This window comes from Gopherus evgoodei, chromosome 5 (assembly GCF_007399415.2).
Source record: "Gopherus evgoodei ecotype Sinaloan lineage chromosome 5, rGopEvg1_v1.p, whole genome shotgun sequence".
NCBI classification, from domain to species: domain Eukaryota; kingdom Metazoa; phylum Chordata; order Testudines; family Testudinidae; genus Gopherus; species Gopherus evgoodei.
Window position 1 is genome coordinate 145,084,842 of NC_044326.1, and position 18,315 is coordinate 145,103,156.

Below are 18,315 nucleotides of genomic sequence, written 5' to 3' on the forward strand. Positions count from 1 at the left end.
GTATAGAAAGTATGTAGAGCAACTGGAGCAATAAAGATGATTAAAGGAATAGAATGCAAGTCATATAAGCCAAAACTGAAGGAATTCAGTATGTTTAGTTTGGAAAAGAGGAGATGAAGGGGCAAATGACAGTGGTTTTCAGATACTTGAAAGGCTGCCACAAAAATGATGGAGAAATTTTGTTCTCTCTTGCCACAGAGAGCAGGACAAAAGACAATGGGTTCAAACTACAGTGTAGGAGATTTTGATTAAATCTCAGGAAAAACCTCCTAACTGCAAGAACAGTAGGACAATGGAACAGATGCCTAGGCAGGTTGTAGAAGCTCCTTCACTGGAGGTTTTCAGAAGGAAGCTGTATAGGATAGCCATCTGTCTTGTATGATATAGACACCAAAAATCCTGCATTTTGGCAGCAGCTGACTAGATCCCTTCTAACACTATGATTCTATTATTTTAAATCACATTATTTTCAACCAATTACTTGATTTATGGGACCTATTTCATGGTTTTTGAACACTTGGCTTTGGCAGAGCTGGAAAGTCTGATTACCATTCTACAGGAATATATATCAAAAGAATTATGTGACCAGGAAGGAGACTCCCTACTCTCATATTCAGGTTCTTCTCATGTTATGGCTTCTCTGTTAGGTATCACCCACCCACTATATTTATCCCCTATTAGTTATATTCAAACAAACTTTAAAAGGACAGACCTGAGCAGAAAACTCCAGCATCTTTACTGTGCTCACAGTTGTGCTGACCCCATCCTTTGGAGGAACAGTCTCGAAGATAGGATTCATTTCCGGAGCAACTCACTTCATCCAGCCAGATCTGCCCTGATCCTTTTCCATAGTGAGCCAAACCAGGTGCATTGATGGCGTGTCCACATCCCAGTTCTTTGCAAACAACATTGGCAGCTGAAAGGGCCCAGGAATTATCACAGACTGTCCCCCAGGAACCACGGTAATAAATCTCCACTCTCCCAGAGCAACGATTTGCCCCATTCACCAGTCTGATCTGTTTGCTTCCTGTAGGAAAATATTCCAGCTTTTAATATCATATTCCTATGTAAAAGATGAATAACCTGCTTTAAGTGAGAATCTCAAAACAGCTATAACCATTTAGTCCTGACTGGTACCTTCATAATTCTACTTTAATAAGATTCAATAGAGCATTCATAGAACATACCTGAGCAGATAACTCCTGCATCTTCGCTGTGTCCACAGTTATTCTTACCCCATCTACTAGAAGAACATTCCCAGATATAGGATTCAGTTCCAGAGCACTTCACTTTGTCCAGCCAGATCTGCCCTGATCCTTCCCCATAATAAGCAGAGACAGTTACATTGATGATATGTCCACACCCCAGTTGTTTGCAAACAACATTCGAAGCCAGTAGATCCCAGTAATCATCACAAACTGTGCCCCAGGTGCCATCATTATAAACCTCCACTCTCCCAGCACAATGATCTGCTCCATTCACCAGTCTGAGCTGTTTGCTTCCTACAGGGAAAAATCCCAGCTGTTAGTATCGCATATTGCTAGTGAAGATTTCTGAATGAAGATATCTGAACAAATGACACCAATATTCTCAAGCAAAACTAATGCTATATAAAGACCAGGAAAAATATAATGATGAAAAATCCTTTTTTATTATAATCAATAAAATATTAAGTGGAATTTAAGCTAATAAGACGAATAATTCTGATATTAAGTATCAGAGGGGTAGCCATGTTAGTCTGGATCTGTAAAAGCAGCAAAGAATCCTGTGGCACCTTATAGACTAACAGACGTTTTGGAGCATGAGCTTTCTGATATTGGATCTCATGACCTTTAGAACCCGAACTCGAAGTGGGTTTAAGGGCTTTTATTCTTCGTCAAAACACGTATACATATACTGTTCTTTTGTTGCCTTTGTTTTTTCATTGTGGGTTTTGGTATTTAATACATATGAATTTAAAATGGCAGCACATCAAATGAATAAATAAAATGGGAGGAAATGGAGAACAGGGAGATTCCACTGATACTAGACCAGTGGTCTTATCTATCATCTCTTGACAGAGCAAATACTTGGAGACAGAGCAGAGTAACAGTTAAATCTGGATATGGTCAAGCAAGCAAGTTTTTTTAATTGAAAAGTCAGGATTCTCTAATTTACTAGACTTTTTTTGAAAAGGTCTGTCAGAAAGATAACTGAAGAAAATAAACAAACATGGTGTAAGCAGAAATAGCCCTTCACTATGCTTCTTTGTTTCCTAGCCTTTGACCATTTTTGATCTGTTACAAAGCTGTATCTCAGTATGGTAAGAAAGTCTAGTGGTAGAGAACTGAGTTGGGAGACCTGGACTTAATTCCCTTTTCTATTATAAACTTTGTGTGTGACCTTGGACAAAGACCGTTCTATTCTTTGTGCCTCTGTTCTTTATCTCACAGCAGTGTTCCAATGATAAAATCTTTAAAAATTTGGAGGGATGGGGATTATATGGGGATTGGGGCCATAAAATACCTTAGTTAATTTTTAAAAAGTGCACACCTTGCAACTCTACCAGTTTTCCTCATAGACCGTGAGTTTTCAGATCTTTGTGTGGGTGTGCAGAGAAAATGCTGGCACGCAAGGATGTTACTGGGAGGGATGAAACTTCCACTGAAAACAGAGAAAACGTCCTTCCCCTGGGTTTTACCTATCGATGTTAGGGCCTATGTCTGAGTGTTCCCTTTTCTCACGTAGCTTAGACTGTTTGGAACTGATCAAACGTGTGTGTGGAATGAGTGGGGAGATGAATTCAAAATGAAATGTGTGGAGTAGAGATGGGTGGATGTAGAATGGGTAGGTATAGATGTGAAGATGGTAGTACAGAATGAGTGGCTATATGTATTCAGTGTGTGTGTATGCAGAATGATGGGTGTGTGTGTGTGGAGTGAATAGGGTTAGGAAGTGGAGAAAGTTTTGTCTGGGGAATATGCGCATTGCCAACACGTAGGGGGAAGGATGGGTTGCAGTGAAAGTTGGTGCAGGATGAATGCGATCAAGTTGTGTGGAATAAATGTATGGAGAAAAAAGGTAAATAGGACAAATGGGCAGTGTGTTTGTAAACTAATATATGTTAATGAATATTTATACAAGTACATGCATGTTAGAACATGCTGGGTTTTGTCTGTAAATGTTGGCAGGTATGAAAGTGTTTAATAGTGAGATGCTTGAGAAGTCTATGCTGGAGCCAAGATTACTTGAGATATTTAAAACAACACATTCAGATATGGTCAGATATTAACAAGTTGGAGGTGCAGGGGATAGCAAGCTGATGAGGTTTGCTGTTAACATTAAAGATGAAGTTCTGTCAGTGCTGTATGGAACTGTATAAGGTAGAGGAGAAGTGCTCGTTGAGTGGAGGTTGCCAGGTCTGATATATCTGTGATTGACGCTCTTGCCACACAGCTCTAAGTAAGGCAGGTAATGGGAGCCAATATTTGCAGCACATACGATTTGTTCAAAAAGTAGGTTTTCCTAGCACTAGGCAGTACCTGAGGCACTCATTGGGCCCTCTGATTAACTCTGGATATCTGTAATGGACAGGTATAGCATGAATATACTAGGGCAGGGACTGTGCAGGATTCTATACAGTACATTACTCAGTACACCATCACTGCCAATACACCTGATTCCAGATTTGGAAATGGGCTCAACAATGCCAAGCAGTAATATGTGCGTGTGATGAGCAGGAAGATTTTCCTCTACTCTGCACAGCTCTCTTCTTATTGTATTGCTTCTCTGTCACTTAATACACAATTCTTAAATTAATCCCCAGCTAATCAGCTTCAATAGAGAATGAACAGACCTGAGCAGAGAACTCCAGCGTCTTCACCATGCCCACAGTTGTGCTGACCCCATCCACTGGAGGAACAGTCCTGAAGATAGGATTCGCTTCCAGAGCAACTCACGTCATCCAGCCAGATCTGCCCTGATCCTTGTCCATAATGAGCTGAGCTAGGTGCATTGATGGCGTGTCCACATCCCAATTCTTTGCAAACAACATTGGCATCTGATGTGTCCCAGGAATCATCACAGACTGTCCCCCAGGTGCCATTGTAATAAACTTCCACTCTCCCAGAGCATCTGTCTACTCCATTCACCAGTCTGATCTGTTTGCTTCCTACAGGGAGGAATTCCAGATGTTAATGTCATTCCTACTGAAAAAGAAGAGGTTTGTAAGGTTTCAGAAACATCTGGGCAAATGAACATGATGTTCATAGCAATTTACAACAGTGAATATCTTCTGTGGAGCTATTGCAGTGGCTGGTGGGTTTCATCTCCTCCATTTCTTGCATTTCAGAACTGCATAGGCCCATTCCACATTCAATCTTAGGAATGATTAGAAGCAGGGTTGTATAATTTTTCAGAATTTGTAACATTTATTTTTTTTCACTCTCACCAGCTGGCTATTGAGGAAAAGTCCTCTATATATCTTACACTTGTGTCCTTTTATGGACTTAAAATGGGTTCAAAGCCCATTGAAGTTAATGGAAAGAATCACATTGATTTCAACAGGTCCCACATAATTAATATGTTTGAGTCAGTTTTTAAAATTGTGTTAAGCTGCTAGTTAAACATTATTAAATGGTTCAAATCAATTTTGCATGAAAACAGATTATTTCACTTTTCATGATTCCTAATTTTTAAAAAACAATTACAATTCTCTGGAGCACTGATTTTAGTTTTTAACTAAAATTATGACTAGAAATTTCTGCCATAAGAAAGTCAGTTATAAGCTCTCTCTCTACCTCTGCACTACAGATACCTGCACACTGTACTGGCATCACTAGTGTCATGCAGATTATTATCCAGAATTCTACTTCACACCATGCAAGAAAATCTCCATGCTCCGAGAACACTGATTTTCTGCATTCAGCACTCTGTGCAAATCAGAATGGTCTTTGCTCTGTAGTCACGGGAAATTCAGTGAATAACATTAATGGCTATATGTATTACCTACAAGCACTTGTTAAACAAACAAACATTGGTAGGTTACAGAATCGAACATCTGAAAATTAGGAAATGCCTGGTTTATGGTTGCCTGTTCCACATTATTTTTGCTTCCTTATGCATCCAGTATGTGCACTGAATGGGGCTGGGGTCTTGTGGAAGTTAAAGACTGTTTTATAATGCATTTATCCAAGTGGATTGCAAAAGGCAGGCTCAACTTTCTCTCACCAATACTATCATTTGGGGGAGCTCCCCCCTGCCTATGTGTTGCCCCAAAGGGGGGAAGGATGGTATGTTGGGAACCCTGTGTTGGGTTGAAAGGAGTAGGAAAAAGGGCTGGGCAGTGTGGGGTGAGCTGAGCTCTTTCTACCAGCTCCTGCTGGAGCTGCTCTGCTAGCTCAAAATGCAGTAACTGCTGCTGCTGCTTTGGCAGCGGCCTGAGACCAACCTTGGAATCTTCAAGGCTGACATTTTTCTGAAGAACCCAGGGGAAAGAAGGGAAATGGTGACTTGCAACACTCGCCAGCTTAGCTAAATCTGGATGAAATTTCACAGGACAAAGAAAAGACACTTTGCTACACTGAGGGAGTTCCCTCTACTAAATAGCCAAGCCTGCTGCAAACAATGGAGGTGTCAGAGCTTCTAAAGAAAAAAAAGAAAAGATTGCAAGAATGCAGTATAGTGGAAAATGTTAGGCTGCCTAAATCTAAGGGTTGCTACAGTTTTACAGTTTTGTTAGAAACTCCCATTGCATCCATGATAGTAATGATTCTGATAAGGATGAGAACCATTATACTTTACTTCCCGCAGAGATCCCCCCTCACTCTCATGCCACTGCAGGGAGTTAAAATGACTATTTAACAGGTGAAGTCCTGGCCCCCTTGCATTTGTTGGCAAGTCTCCCATTGATTTCAGTGGGGTGAAGATTTCACTCTAAATCTCAGGAATTACAGAACCAGCCACCATGCCTAAAGCTACCTTAGAAATGAGACTTGTATCAGTCCAACACCTTGAAGCTAAATTTGAGTATTCTGAGTTTGGAACATGTAGCCACAGTGCCAAGAAGATAACCGGTCGTAGAGTAGGACAGACAGGATTTAAAAGCTTTTGAGAAATGGAATGGAGAAAAATGTCAGCCAGCCCTTGAAAATAAAAGACCAGAATAATAAAATACTCATCAGAGTCCTGTAAAGGATAATTTGTTAATGGGTAAAAAGAAAGAGATCTTAGAATATTGATGGCTGGGTAATGAGCCTTCCTTCTAAATCTGCAGGGGAGGAATCAGAATAATTCACTGGTGAGTGTTACAGCCCCCACTATGTGCCTGATCCCCAGAGGACATGAGTCTGTTACAGCCTGAGCTCCAGAGCCTTAGTTCAAGCTGTAGCAGCTTCTGTGTTTCCTTCTGTAATTCAATTGTCAGTGTGCTGGCCAAGAGGGAAATTGTCATAGGTTAGATTACGTGACAGTATTACTTTATTATTGCATTCTTTAGCAGATTGCAATTCTTCCCTCCAGATATCGAGCATTTTTACAGAACTCTAAGTGGTTAATACCTAGCTTCTCTGACCAATTTACTTCTTCCCCTGATACTGCTGTTGTAATTTATATCCGTATTTCAGCAGGAACATGTGACGATGCTTGTTAGTCTAATTAAATATAGGCCGGTGTGACAATATGGCTAAAATTAAGTACATATAGTTGAAAAGGCATTTTTGTACGGAAAAACATGCTGCTCTCACATATCACTAAAAGAACAGCTAAAAGTGGAGAGATATAATTTACTTGTATTTTTCAAAATCTTTGAATAAAATCTCAGAAAAATTATTAAGGAAAAAATCCACAGAGTAAGAGAAAAAGTTTTGTAATGCTACAAAGTCAAGGGCTAAAAAGCAAAGAATCATAGTAAGGGCTGCATCTCAAAAGACATGAATACTGTGATGCCGCATAGGTTAGTACCAAGCCTGATATACTTAGTATATTTTAAATTATTAATTCATAACCTCAGACCACAAATGATTTGGAGCAGACAGAGGCCATGAGTTGGAGAAATCTGGTGATAACACTAAGGACAAAATTCTGTCCCAACTTCATTGTGCTGTTTAGGACAGAGTGTAGAAACAAATGTGAGAAAGAATTCTGGGTCCATCAGGGAGATTCTTCTCCATCATACTCAGCTACCGTCTCCTTTTATTGCATATTGTTTAGTTAATATTCATCTCTTATATTAATTCTCTTAATCAAATTCAATAGAGCAATCACAGAACAGACCTGAGCAGAGAACTCCAGCGTCTTCACCGTGCCCACAGTTGTGCTGGCCCCATCCTCTGGAGGAACAGTCCCGAAGATAGGATTCACTCCCAGAGCAACTCACATCATCCAGCCAGATCTGCCCTGATCCTTGTCCATAATGAGCTGAGCCAGGTGCATTGATGGCGTGTCCACATCCCAATTCTTTGCAAACAACATTGGCATCTGATGTGTCCCAGGAATCATCACAGACTGTCCCCCAGGTGCCATTGTAATAAACTTCCACTCTCCCAGAGCATCTGTCTACTCCATTCACCAGTCTGATCTGTTCGCTTCCTGTAGGGAGAAATTCCAGATGCTATCGAAGAACAGGATTTTTGTAAGATTTCAGAAAACACCTGAGCTACAAAGACAACCGCAGCAATTTATGACAGTGAACATATGATCTGGAGGTATTGCAGCATCTGGTGGGTATCATCTCCTACTTACAATGTATTTTGCAACTGCACAGGGCAGTGAAATGCACATTCAGACTTGATGGGGTTATGAGTGAAATTTTATGTTTGTCATGGTCACAACAGAAGTCAATGGTGTTTGATTCCCTTCACCCAGCCCCCCCCCTCAATTAATATTCCTTGTTATTCTGGTTTATCTGCTTGTAAGCAAGTCTCCTTTGTGAATTTTTACATATTTGGATCCCTATGTGTTCAGTATAGTGGATTGTGAGTTTTTAAGTGGTTTAAAATATTAAATAAATATTAGTTGGTTTCAAATAATGTTTCTTGTAAAATAAAGAATATTAAATTTCTCATAATATTTCTTGTGACAAATAACTTAATGTGTCCTGGGACTTTTCTTTTTTCAATTTAAAATTATAACTTCTCTGTATTTTGCCTTTAGAGACAACAGGGCTTGGTTGCAGGTTTTCTCTGCATTTCCATACTGTAGCTGACAGCTCAGTGCTATGTCCCACAGGTATCCTTGCCTCAATCTCAGCTCCATTCCTAGTTTTAATTTCCTAGTTCAACAGTCTGAGTTTAAAACATTAGTTAGGTTGCAAAATACAGTGTGGCCAACTGTGACATATAACAGGGTTTTGGCCCTGCTATAGGTAACATCATAATGACATGAAAAATTCTGGGGTTCACACAATTTGGGGGAAGGTGTGTCCCCATCCCACAAAGCCCTACAGTCAAGGGGATGGATCTAACTCTGCTCTTAGGAGGAGAAAGACTATTTATAATTTTGCCTGAATAAATGCCAGAAAGACTCATAACCAGCAGGGAGATTTTTCTCCATCACACTCAACTGCCTTCTGATTTTCAATCGCCATTTTCTAACATTCATCCCTCATATTATTTCTTTGTTTATCAGTTGAACAGAGTGTTCACAGAACAGACCTGAACAGAGCACTCCTGCATCTTCATGATGCCCACAGTTATGCTGCCCCCAGCCCTCGGAAGGACATTCTGAGAGAGTGGATTCAGTTCCAGAGCATTTCAACTCATCCAGCCAGATCTGCCCTGATCCTTGCCCATAATGAGCAGAGACAGTTGCACTGATGGCATGCCCACATCTCAGTTGTTTGCAAACGATACTGGCATCTGATAGGTCCCAGGAATGATCACAGACTGTCCCCCAGGTGCCATTGTAGGAAATCTCCACTCTCCCAGCACAGCGATCGATCCCATTCACCAGTCTGACCTGTTGGCTTCCTGTAAGGAAAAGTCTTGCAATGTAAGTTGTTTAGCATTTTTTAAAAACCAAGCTAATTTTTAGTTATTAATTATTGTTGTTTTGTTTTATTTATTTGTATTACAGTACTGCTTTGGGGCCCCAATCAAGACTGAGGCTCCATAATGCTAGATACTTGCTAAACACACAGTAAGAGACAGTCCCTGTCCTGAAGATCCTGCAATCTAGATAAAGAAGACAGACAAAGCGTGGGGGAAAGTATGAATATCCCAATTTTACACATGGGCAACTCAGGCAAAGATAGATTAAGATCCAGATCTGTAAAGGTATTTAGGCATTGTTCCATTTTGCATTGCAACAGCTAAGTGACTTACGAGTCTAAGCTACATTATGAAAAGTGACAGACATTTAGGAGTCAAATGGCACTTGAGCTCCTAAGAGCCAGATCCTCAGAGGTATTTTGGTGCCAAACTCCTACTGATTTCAATGTGAGTCAGGGTCTAAATGGCTTTGAAGATCTAAGTGCCCAAGTCACTTTTGAAAATGAGTCTTTGGCTCCCTACTCAGTTAAGCATTGCAACACGGAGCAAAGCAACAGCTAAATATATTTAGAAACTTCAACGTAAGTTATTTGTCCAAGGTGAATAGAAAACCTACAGCAAAGCTGGAAATGGAAGCTATATCTTGGGAACCTCAAGGCAGTGAAAGTGATGGATGGAAATATGTCAGTGGCTAGTAAAAGCCTAAATATGGACCTTAATTTTCGGCATCCATAGTATCTAAACTCCTTGATAAGTTAGCTTTACGCTCTGGTGCTATTCTTGTCATGAGGAGATATCAATGGGCGATTAAAAAAATTCTTCACAATTAATTTTTTTTGAATTAATCACATGAGTGAACTGCGATTAATCAACAAACCTAGTAATTATGAAGGGAAATCCTCATCCAGCGGGTGTAGTTTTAGTGGTGTCCCTCAGGGATCAGTTTTTGGCACTAGGATATTTAAACATTGTTATCAATTGCATGAAAGAAAATATAAAGCGTGCAGATGACACAAAGATTCTGGGAGTGGTTAATAATGAAGAAGACAAGTCACTGATACAGGCCAATCTGGATCTCTTGGTAAGCTGAGTGCAAGAAAGCAATGTGTGTTTTAATAAGGCTAAATGTATATATCTAGGAACAAATAATATAGGCCTTACTTATAGGATGGAAGACTCTATCCTTGGAAGCAGCAACTCTGAAAAAGATTTTGGAAGTAGTAATAGATAAACAACTGAACATGAGCTCCCAGTGCAACACTGGGGCCAAAAGGGCTAATACCATCCTTGGATGGACAAACAGAGGAATCTCATGTAGGATTAGAGAGGTTATTTTATCATTCTATTTGGCACTGGAGTGACAGCAGCTGGAATACTATGTCCAGTTCTGGTGCCTACAATTAAAGAAAGATGCTGATAAAATGAATAGTTCAAAGAAGAGCCACAAGAATGATTAAAGAACTGGAGAATATGACTCTAGTGATAAACTAAATATATTGACCTCCTTGAGACTAACAAAGAGAAGGTTATGAGGTGATGACCACAGTCTATAAGGGCCAACATGGGGAACAAATTTTTGACAATAGGCTCTTCAGTCTAGCAGACAAAAGGTATAACATGATCTAATGGCTGGAAGCTGAAACTAGACAAATTCACAATGGAAATAAGGTATAATTTTTTACCAGGGAGGGAATTTAGCCATTGGAAAAAATTAACGACAATCATGGTGGATTCTCCATCACTTTCAACGTTTAAATCAAGATTGCATGTTCTTCTAAAAGTTATGTTCTAGGAATTATTTTAGGAAGTCCTATGTCCTTTTTTTAAATAAGTAGTCAGACTAGAGATCACAATGGGCCTTTCTGGCTTTGGAATCTATGATTTATTTTCCTGTTAATCAGGTTCAATAGAGAATTCATTGTCCATACCTGAGCAGAGAATTCCTGCATCTTCATAGTGATGACAGTTATGTTGATCCCATCCTCTGGAAGAACATTCCCAGAGCTTGGATTCATTCCCAGAGCAATTCAGATCATCTAGCCAGATCTTCCCTGATCCTTCCCCATAATGTCCAGAGAGATTTGAAAGAAGAGCGTGTCCACATCCAAGCTGTTTGCAAACAATATTGGAATCTGATAGGTCCCAGAAATCATCACAGACTGTTCCCCACATGCCATCATTATAGATTTCCACTCTCCCAGAGCAGCGATCTGCCCCATTCACCAGTCTGACCTGGTTGCTTCCTGTAGGGATAAATCTCTGCTGTTAATATGTCATATTCCTATTGAACAGGAAGTCAGTGTTTGCATGTTACCAGAAATAAAACAATTAATCAAGCTGACATCCTTGGTAATTCTTGGTGGTGCTCCCTCAGGAATGGAGATTTTGAAGTGCATCAAAGGAGCTATGTCCTAAACACACTATATATTTCCAAAAGTCAAAAGCCTTGTTGTTCCTCATTTAGATTTGAGGGTTTATAAGTAAGAGTGTACTTTATGCCCATGGGTTCTGTGACAGAAATTTATGACATTTAAATATTTCCCCCTCCTAAACTGTCAAGCCCTTTGTGATTCTGGAAATCTGCCATTGAGCAAAAGTCCTCCATGAATTTTTGCAAAATTGTTTCTTTATATATCCAGAACAGTGGAATAAGTGTTTCCAAATGGTATTAAGCTGTTTAAGTATCATAAAACAGTTTCATATTTTTTCTTGTAAACTTTTTAAAAAAATCTTAATTTTTTTGGATGACAAAAACCTTAATAACTATTATAATATTATGTGCCATGTTTTTTCCCTTTTAAAAAATCTGATATTATGGCTTTTCAACTATTTTGCCTCAACAGACAACCAGCTTTAGTCTTTATGTTTTCTTCACATCTCCACACTGGAGCTGCCAGCACACCACGCTTGCTTCCCCACATATCACAGAGGCTTTAGCGCTCTCCTTACACTAACTCCCCATACCAACATGCTGAACAATTCAGAATGAACAATGCTCTGGAGTCATGGGAAATAGACAGAATAACATGAATAGCTTCCAACACTTATGCAGCTCCTGTGTGACATTTTACACAAAATATCTAATGAACTGAATAGCATATTTGCAAATATTTTTTATATTACACACACAAGCACAAAAAGTATGTTAAAAGACCATTATTAAAGTTCAGAAATGCCAGACTTAAAATGCAATATTAACTTGCCCTCGTATGCATATGCATTAAGATGCTGTCTTTAATTACACGATCACATGCTATTATTTCACCAGGACTTCTGCCTCATTCAGTGCACGGAATGGATAGTGTTCAGGGAATGAATCAGAATTATGTAGTGAAGGAGGCTGTTTGAAGGATCCCTGTCCGATTTCCTGCAGAAATTGGAAGGTGTGAGGTGGACAAGGCAGGAGGCTACAGGGACAGAAAGGACAGTCGTTTGGTTCATGCATAAAGGACTGGAGGTTCTTGTGTCTTCACAAACTGGCTCCAGCCCATTTTGAAATCTTGTCACTTGCAGAAAAAACAACCACCCAAGAGTTGGTGATACTGTTATTACTGTAGATAACAGAGATTAGGGCTTTATTGTTCTAGGCACTAAACAAAAATATAGTAACAGATGGTGTCTTCTCTGAAGAGTTCATAATCAAAATAGATGACACAGACAAAGATTGGGAAGGGCAATGAAAGCAGAGAGAGGTGCTTAAGGTACAAACGAGTGTTCAGTGCCTTTGAGAAATTAAGGCCTAGATGTTTGAATTATTCAAACCCCTAAAATGTGTGGGCATTGAACAGTGTGCAGATATTGGTCTTGATCTCTGTAGTGGTCCCTCACAGACAAGTTGGGAGGGAGGCAGGTCCTTTCAGAGGTCCAGAGAGGCTGGGCCACTTCCGGCTTTTGAGGCCCCTAACCATAATAAAAAGAAAAAATGACAAAACATGAAAACAAAATGAGACACCAAAAAAGAGTGAGCCTTAATTTGGATTTTTTTTAATTTAATAAATGCTTTTCTAGCATCTTTCTGTGCAAATGTACTAATTACTGAGGAAAAACAAGTTGTGAAATGCCAAAAAAACACAAGTGTCTAAATTTGAGGCCCCTTTGAGCTTGAAGCACAGGCCAAATGGCCCTCCTGGCCCCTCTCTGATTGGCCCTGGAGGGAGGCCCCACTGCTTTACTACTAGCAGACTGCAGGTAACAGTTTTATAGGGGAGAGCTCCAGCTCCTGAGGCAGGGTGAAGCCCAACAGTCTTTAGTCCACAGCCAACTGGCTGGGGCAGACAGCTACAAACAGTCTATATAAGAACTCTGACTCCCTCCAGGTCGGGCAGAGCCACAAGAAGTTAGGGATCTGGCCCATATTCAAGGCAGAGCTGTAACAGTCTGTAAGTCTAGACCCTCAGGCAGGGTGGGGCGGCAAACAGTTAGAACTCAGGCAGGATGAGCACCGAAGCAGGCCTCTTGGCCTAAGGAACGGGAGCACTGCCACCCCCGGGATGGGGAGGCTGAGGGTAAGGGGACACAGGCCCCGTCCAACTACACCGCATCCTAGCCCTGGTGAACATTAATTTATTAAAATGCGTCAGACTTTCAGATACCAAAGCGGTGAGTGCCATAGAAAAATTCTTGACAGATTTGATAATAACGTATTCAGAGGAGGGTTTTGTTGGTTTGCAATAAATATGGCCGGGGAGACCACTAAACAATGAGTATAAAGAGAAATACCAAGCAGCGGCCTCATCCTGTGCCTGGAAAGAGAAAAGTTCCAGAAGAAAAAGAGATTATATAACAAAAGAGCATTATAATACATATGCATAAGAAGGCATCAGTAAGTTTCCACCATCCACCTTAATTTTGGAATTTCCTAACAGGCAGTAAGATTTTCAAAATTTAATTAAGAACATAAGAACACAAGAATGGTCATAATGGGTCAGACCAAAGGTCCATCTAGCCCAGTATCCTATCTACCGACAGTGGCCAGTGCCAGGTGCCCCAGAGGGAATGAACAGAACAGGTAATCATCAAGTGATCTCTCTCCTGCCATTCATCTCCATCCTCTGAGAGAGACTAGGGACACCATTCCTTACCCATCCTGGCTAGTAGCCATTTACGGACTTAAACATCATGAATTTATCCAGTTCTCTTTCAAACACTTTTTTAGTCCTAGCCTTCACAACCTCTTCAGGTAAGGAGTTCCACAAGTTTACTGTGCGCTATGTGAAGAAGAACTTCCTTTTATTTGTTTTAAACTTGCTGCCTATTAATTTTATTTGGTGACCCCTAGTTCTTATATTATGGGAATAAGTAAATAACTTTTCCTTATCCACTTTCTCCACACCACTCATGGTTTTATACACCTCTATCATATCTCCCTTTAGTCTCCTCTTTTCCAAGCTGAAAAGTCCTAGCCTCTTTAAGCTCTCCTCATATGGGACCCTCTCCAAACCTCTAATCATTTTAGTTGCCCTTCTCTGAACCTTTTCTAGTGCCAGCTTATCTTTTTTGAGATGAGGCGACCACATCTGTATGCAGTATTCAAGAAGTGGGAGTACCATGGATTTATATAAGGGCAATAAGATATTCTCAGTCTTATTCTCTATCCCCTTTTTAATGATTCCTAACATTCTGTTTGCTTTTTGACCGCCTCTGCGCACTGCGTGAACATCTTCAGAGAACTATCCATGATGACTCCAAGATCTTTTTCCTGATTTATTGTAGCTAAATTAGCCCCTATCATATTGTACGTATAGTTAGGGTTATTTTTTCCAATGTGCATTACTTTACATTTATCCACATGAAATTTCATTTGCCATTTTGTTGCCCAGTCACTTAGTTTTGTGAGATCTTTTTGAAGTTCTTCACAGTCTGCTTTGGTCTTAACTATCTTGAGCAGTTTAGTATCATTTGCAAACTTTTGCACCTCACTGTTTACCCCTTTCTCCAGATCATTTATGAATAAGTTGAATAGGATTGGTCCTAGGACTGACCCTTGGGGAACACCACTAGTTACCCCTCTCCATTCTGAGAACTTACCATTAATTCCTACCCTTTGTTCCCCATCTTTTAACCAGTTCTCAATCCATGAAAAGACTTTTCCTCTTGTTCCATGACAACTTAATTTATGTAAGAGCCTTTGGTGAGGGACCTTGCCAAAGGCTTTCTGGAAATCTACGTACACTATGTCCACTGGATCCCCTTTGTCCACATGTATGTTGACCCCTTCAAAGAACTGTAATAGATTAGTAAGACATGATTTCCCTTTACAGAAACCATGTTAACTTTTGCCAAACTATTTATGTTCTTCTATGTGTCAGACAATTTTATTCTTTACTTTAGTTTTAATTAATTTGCCCGGTACCGACGTTAGACTTACACGTCTGTAATTGCTGGGATCACCTCTAGAGCCCTTTTTAAATATTGGTGTCACATTAGCTAACTTCCAGTCATTGGGTACAGAAGCTGATTTAAAGGACAGGTTTCGAACCCTAGTTAATAGTTCCGCAATTTCACATTTGAGTTCTTTCAGAACTCTTGGGTGAATGCCATCTGGTCCCGGTGAGTTGGTAATGTTGAGTTTATCAATTAATTCCAAAACCTCCTCTAGTGACACAGCACTTCAATCTGTGACAGTTCCTCAGATTCTTCACCTACAAAAACCGGCTCAGGTTTGGGAATCTCCCTAACATCCTCAGCCATGAAGACTGAAGCAAAGAATTTGTTTAGTTTCTCCACAATGACTTCATTGTCTTTAAGCGCTCTTTTCTATTTCTATCATCGAGGGGCCTCACTGGTTGTTTAGCAGGCATCCTGCTTCTGATGTACTTAAAAAACATTTTGTTATTAGCTTTGGAGTTTTTGGCTAGCCGTTCTTCAAACTCCTCTTTGACTTTTCTTATTACATTTTTACACTTAATTTGGCAGTGTTTATGCTCCTTTCTATTTATCTCGCTAAGATTTAACTTCCACTTTTTTAAGGAAGTCTTTTTATCTCTCCTTGCTTCTTTTACATGGTTGTTAAGCCACGGTGGCTCTTTTTTAGTTCTTTTACTGTGTTTCTTATTTTGGGGTATACACTGAAGTTGGGCTTCTATTATAGTGTCTTTAAAAAGCGCCCATGCAGCTTCCAGGGATTTCACTTTAGTCACTGTACTTTTTAATTTCTGATTAACTAACCCCCTGTGAAAGTAGAATGAATTATATTGTAAAAATAAGAATGGATTAAAGAAATGTTGTATGTACCTTTAAGCAGAAGTAAGAAATGTTAAAATACAGGTGCCAGGAAAAGAAACATTACGCATAAACAAGGGTGCTAATGGCGAAACATTAACAGAAGATCGGTAATAGTTAGTAAGGAAATAAGATTTAGCCCAGGTAAACTTATCAGATTCGGCTTCCTTTGTTATCTTGTTAAGTGCTCGCCCTTTTATCTGTATAAATAAGATAGTTTGTGTCTTGCATGGTGCTCATATTATCTGAGTGTTATTAGCAGAGCGCTGTGCTAATAAAACAGAGTGGTCTGACAAACTGTGAGTCCTGAGTCTAACTTTGAAACTCCTAATTTTTGCATAGTTCCCCCTTTTGAAATTAAATGCCACAGTGTTGGGCTATTGAGGTGTTCTTTCCACCACAGGGATGTTAAATGTTATTATATTATAGTCACTATTTCCAAGTGGTCCTGTTATTATTACCTCTTGGACCAGCTCCTGCGCACCACTCAGGACTAAATCTAGAGTTGCCTCTCCCCTTGTGGGTTCCCATACCAGCTGCTCCACGAAACAGTCATTTAAAGTATCGAGAAATTTTGTCTCTGCATTTTGTCCTGAGGTGACATGTTCCCAGTCAATATGGGGATAACTGAGATTCCCCACTATTACTGAGTTCTTAATTTTGATAGCCTCTCTAATTTCCCTTAGTATTTCATCATCACTATCAGTGTCCTGGTCAGGTGGCCGAAAATAGATCCCTAATGTTATATTCTTATTCGAGCATGAAATTTCTAACCACAGAGATTCTATGGAACATATAGATTCGCTTAAGATTTTTACTTCATTTGATTCTACATTTTCCTTCACATATAGTGCCACTCCCCCCACTACACGACCTGTTCTGTCCTTCTGATATATTTTATACCCCAGAATGATTGTCCTCAGTCCACCAGTTTTCTGTGACACCTATTATATCAATATCCTCCTTTATCATGAGGCACTCTAGTTCACCCATCTTATTATTTAGACTTCTAGCATTTGTGTACAAGCACTTTAAAAACTTGTCACTCTTTTATTGTCTGCTCTTTTCTGATGTGTCAGATACCTTTTTATGTGACTATTTATCATCTGATCTGGCCCTTACACTATCCTCATCCATCCTCTGCTCCTGACTATAACCTAAAGAATCTCTATCAATAAACTGTCCTTTAAGAGAAGTCTGTGTCCGATCCACATGCTCCTCTGCAGCAGTTGGCTTTCCCCCATCTCCTAGTTTAAAAACTGCTCTACAACCTTTTAAATGTTTAGTGCCAGCAGTCTGGTTCCTCTTTGGTTTAGGTGGAACCCATCTCTCCTGCATAGGCTTCCCCCACCCCAAAAGTTTCCCCAGTTCCTAATGAATCTAAATCCCTCCTCTCTACACCATCATCTCATCCACGCATTGAGACTCTGAAGCTCTGCCTGCCTACCTGGCCCTGCGCGTGGAACTAGGAGCATTTCTGAGAATGCCACCATAGAGATCCTGGATTTCAGTCTCTTCCCTAGCAGCCTAAATTGGCCTCCAGGACATCTCTCCTACCCTTCCCTATCTCACTGATACCTACATGTACCACGGCCACCGGTTCTTCCCAGCACTACACCTAAGTCTGTCTAGATGCATAGAGAGATCCACAACCTTCACACCATGCAGGCAAGTCACCATACGGTTCTCCTGGTCATCACAAACCCAGCTATCTACGTTTCTAATGATCGAATCTCCCACTACTAACACCTGCCTTTTCCTAGAAACTGGAGTTCCCTCCCCCAGAGAGGTAACCTCAGTGCAAGAGGCAACCCCAGCACCATCTGGAAGGAGGGTCCCAACTATGGGAAGGTTTCCCTCTGCTCCCATTGACTGCTCTGCTTCTCTGGGCCTTTCATCCTCCTCTACAGGGTAGGGACTGTCCGACCGGAGGTGGGACAATTCTACAGTGTCCTGGAAAGCCTCATCCACATACCTCTTAGCCTCCCTTAGCTCCTAAAGTTCAGCCACCCTGGGCTCCAAAGTCCGTACGTGGTCTCTGAGGGCCAGGAGCTCCTTGCACCAACTGCACACATACGCCACCTGCCCACAGGGCAAGTAATCATACATACTACACTCAGCGCAATAA

At 40.4% G+C, this 18,315-nt stretch overlaps 1 protein-coding gene across 5 annotated transcripts in view; it reads right to left on the bottom strand.

The window, feature by feature from the left end:
* LOC115652947 (deleted in malignant brain tumors 1 protein-like) overlaps positions 1-18,315 on the bottom strand; it is an 81,375-nt gene that overhangs the window by 20,622 nt on the left and 42,438 nt on the right. For 4 of the 5 annotated variants that reach the window (XM_030565595.1, XM_030565592.1, XM_030565593.1 and 1 more), the window contains exons 12-17: positions 10,895-11,209; positions 8,631-8,945; positions 7,252-7,566; positions 3,836-4,150; positions 1,188-1,502; positions 713-1,027 (exon numbers count right to left, since the gene is read on the bottom strand). In XM_030565595.1, coding sequence (XP_030421455.1) covers positions 713-1,027; positions 1,188-1,502; positions 3,836-4,150; positions 7,252-7,566; positions 8,631-8,945; positions 10,895-11,209 — 1,890 coding nt within the window. The remainder of the gene's footprint in view (positions 1-712; positions 1,028-1,187; positions 1,503-3,835; positions 4,151-7,251; positions 7,567-8,630; positions 8,946-10,894; positions 11,210-18,315) is intronic. The other variant, XM_030565596.1, reaches the window with a different exon arrangement.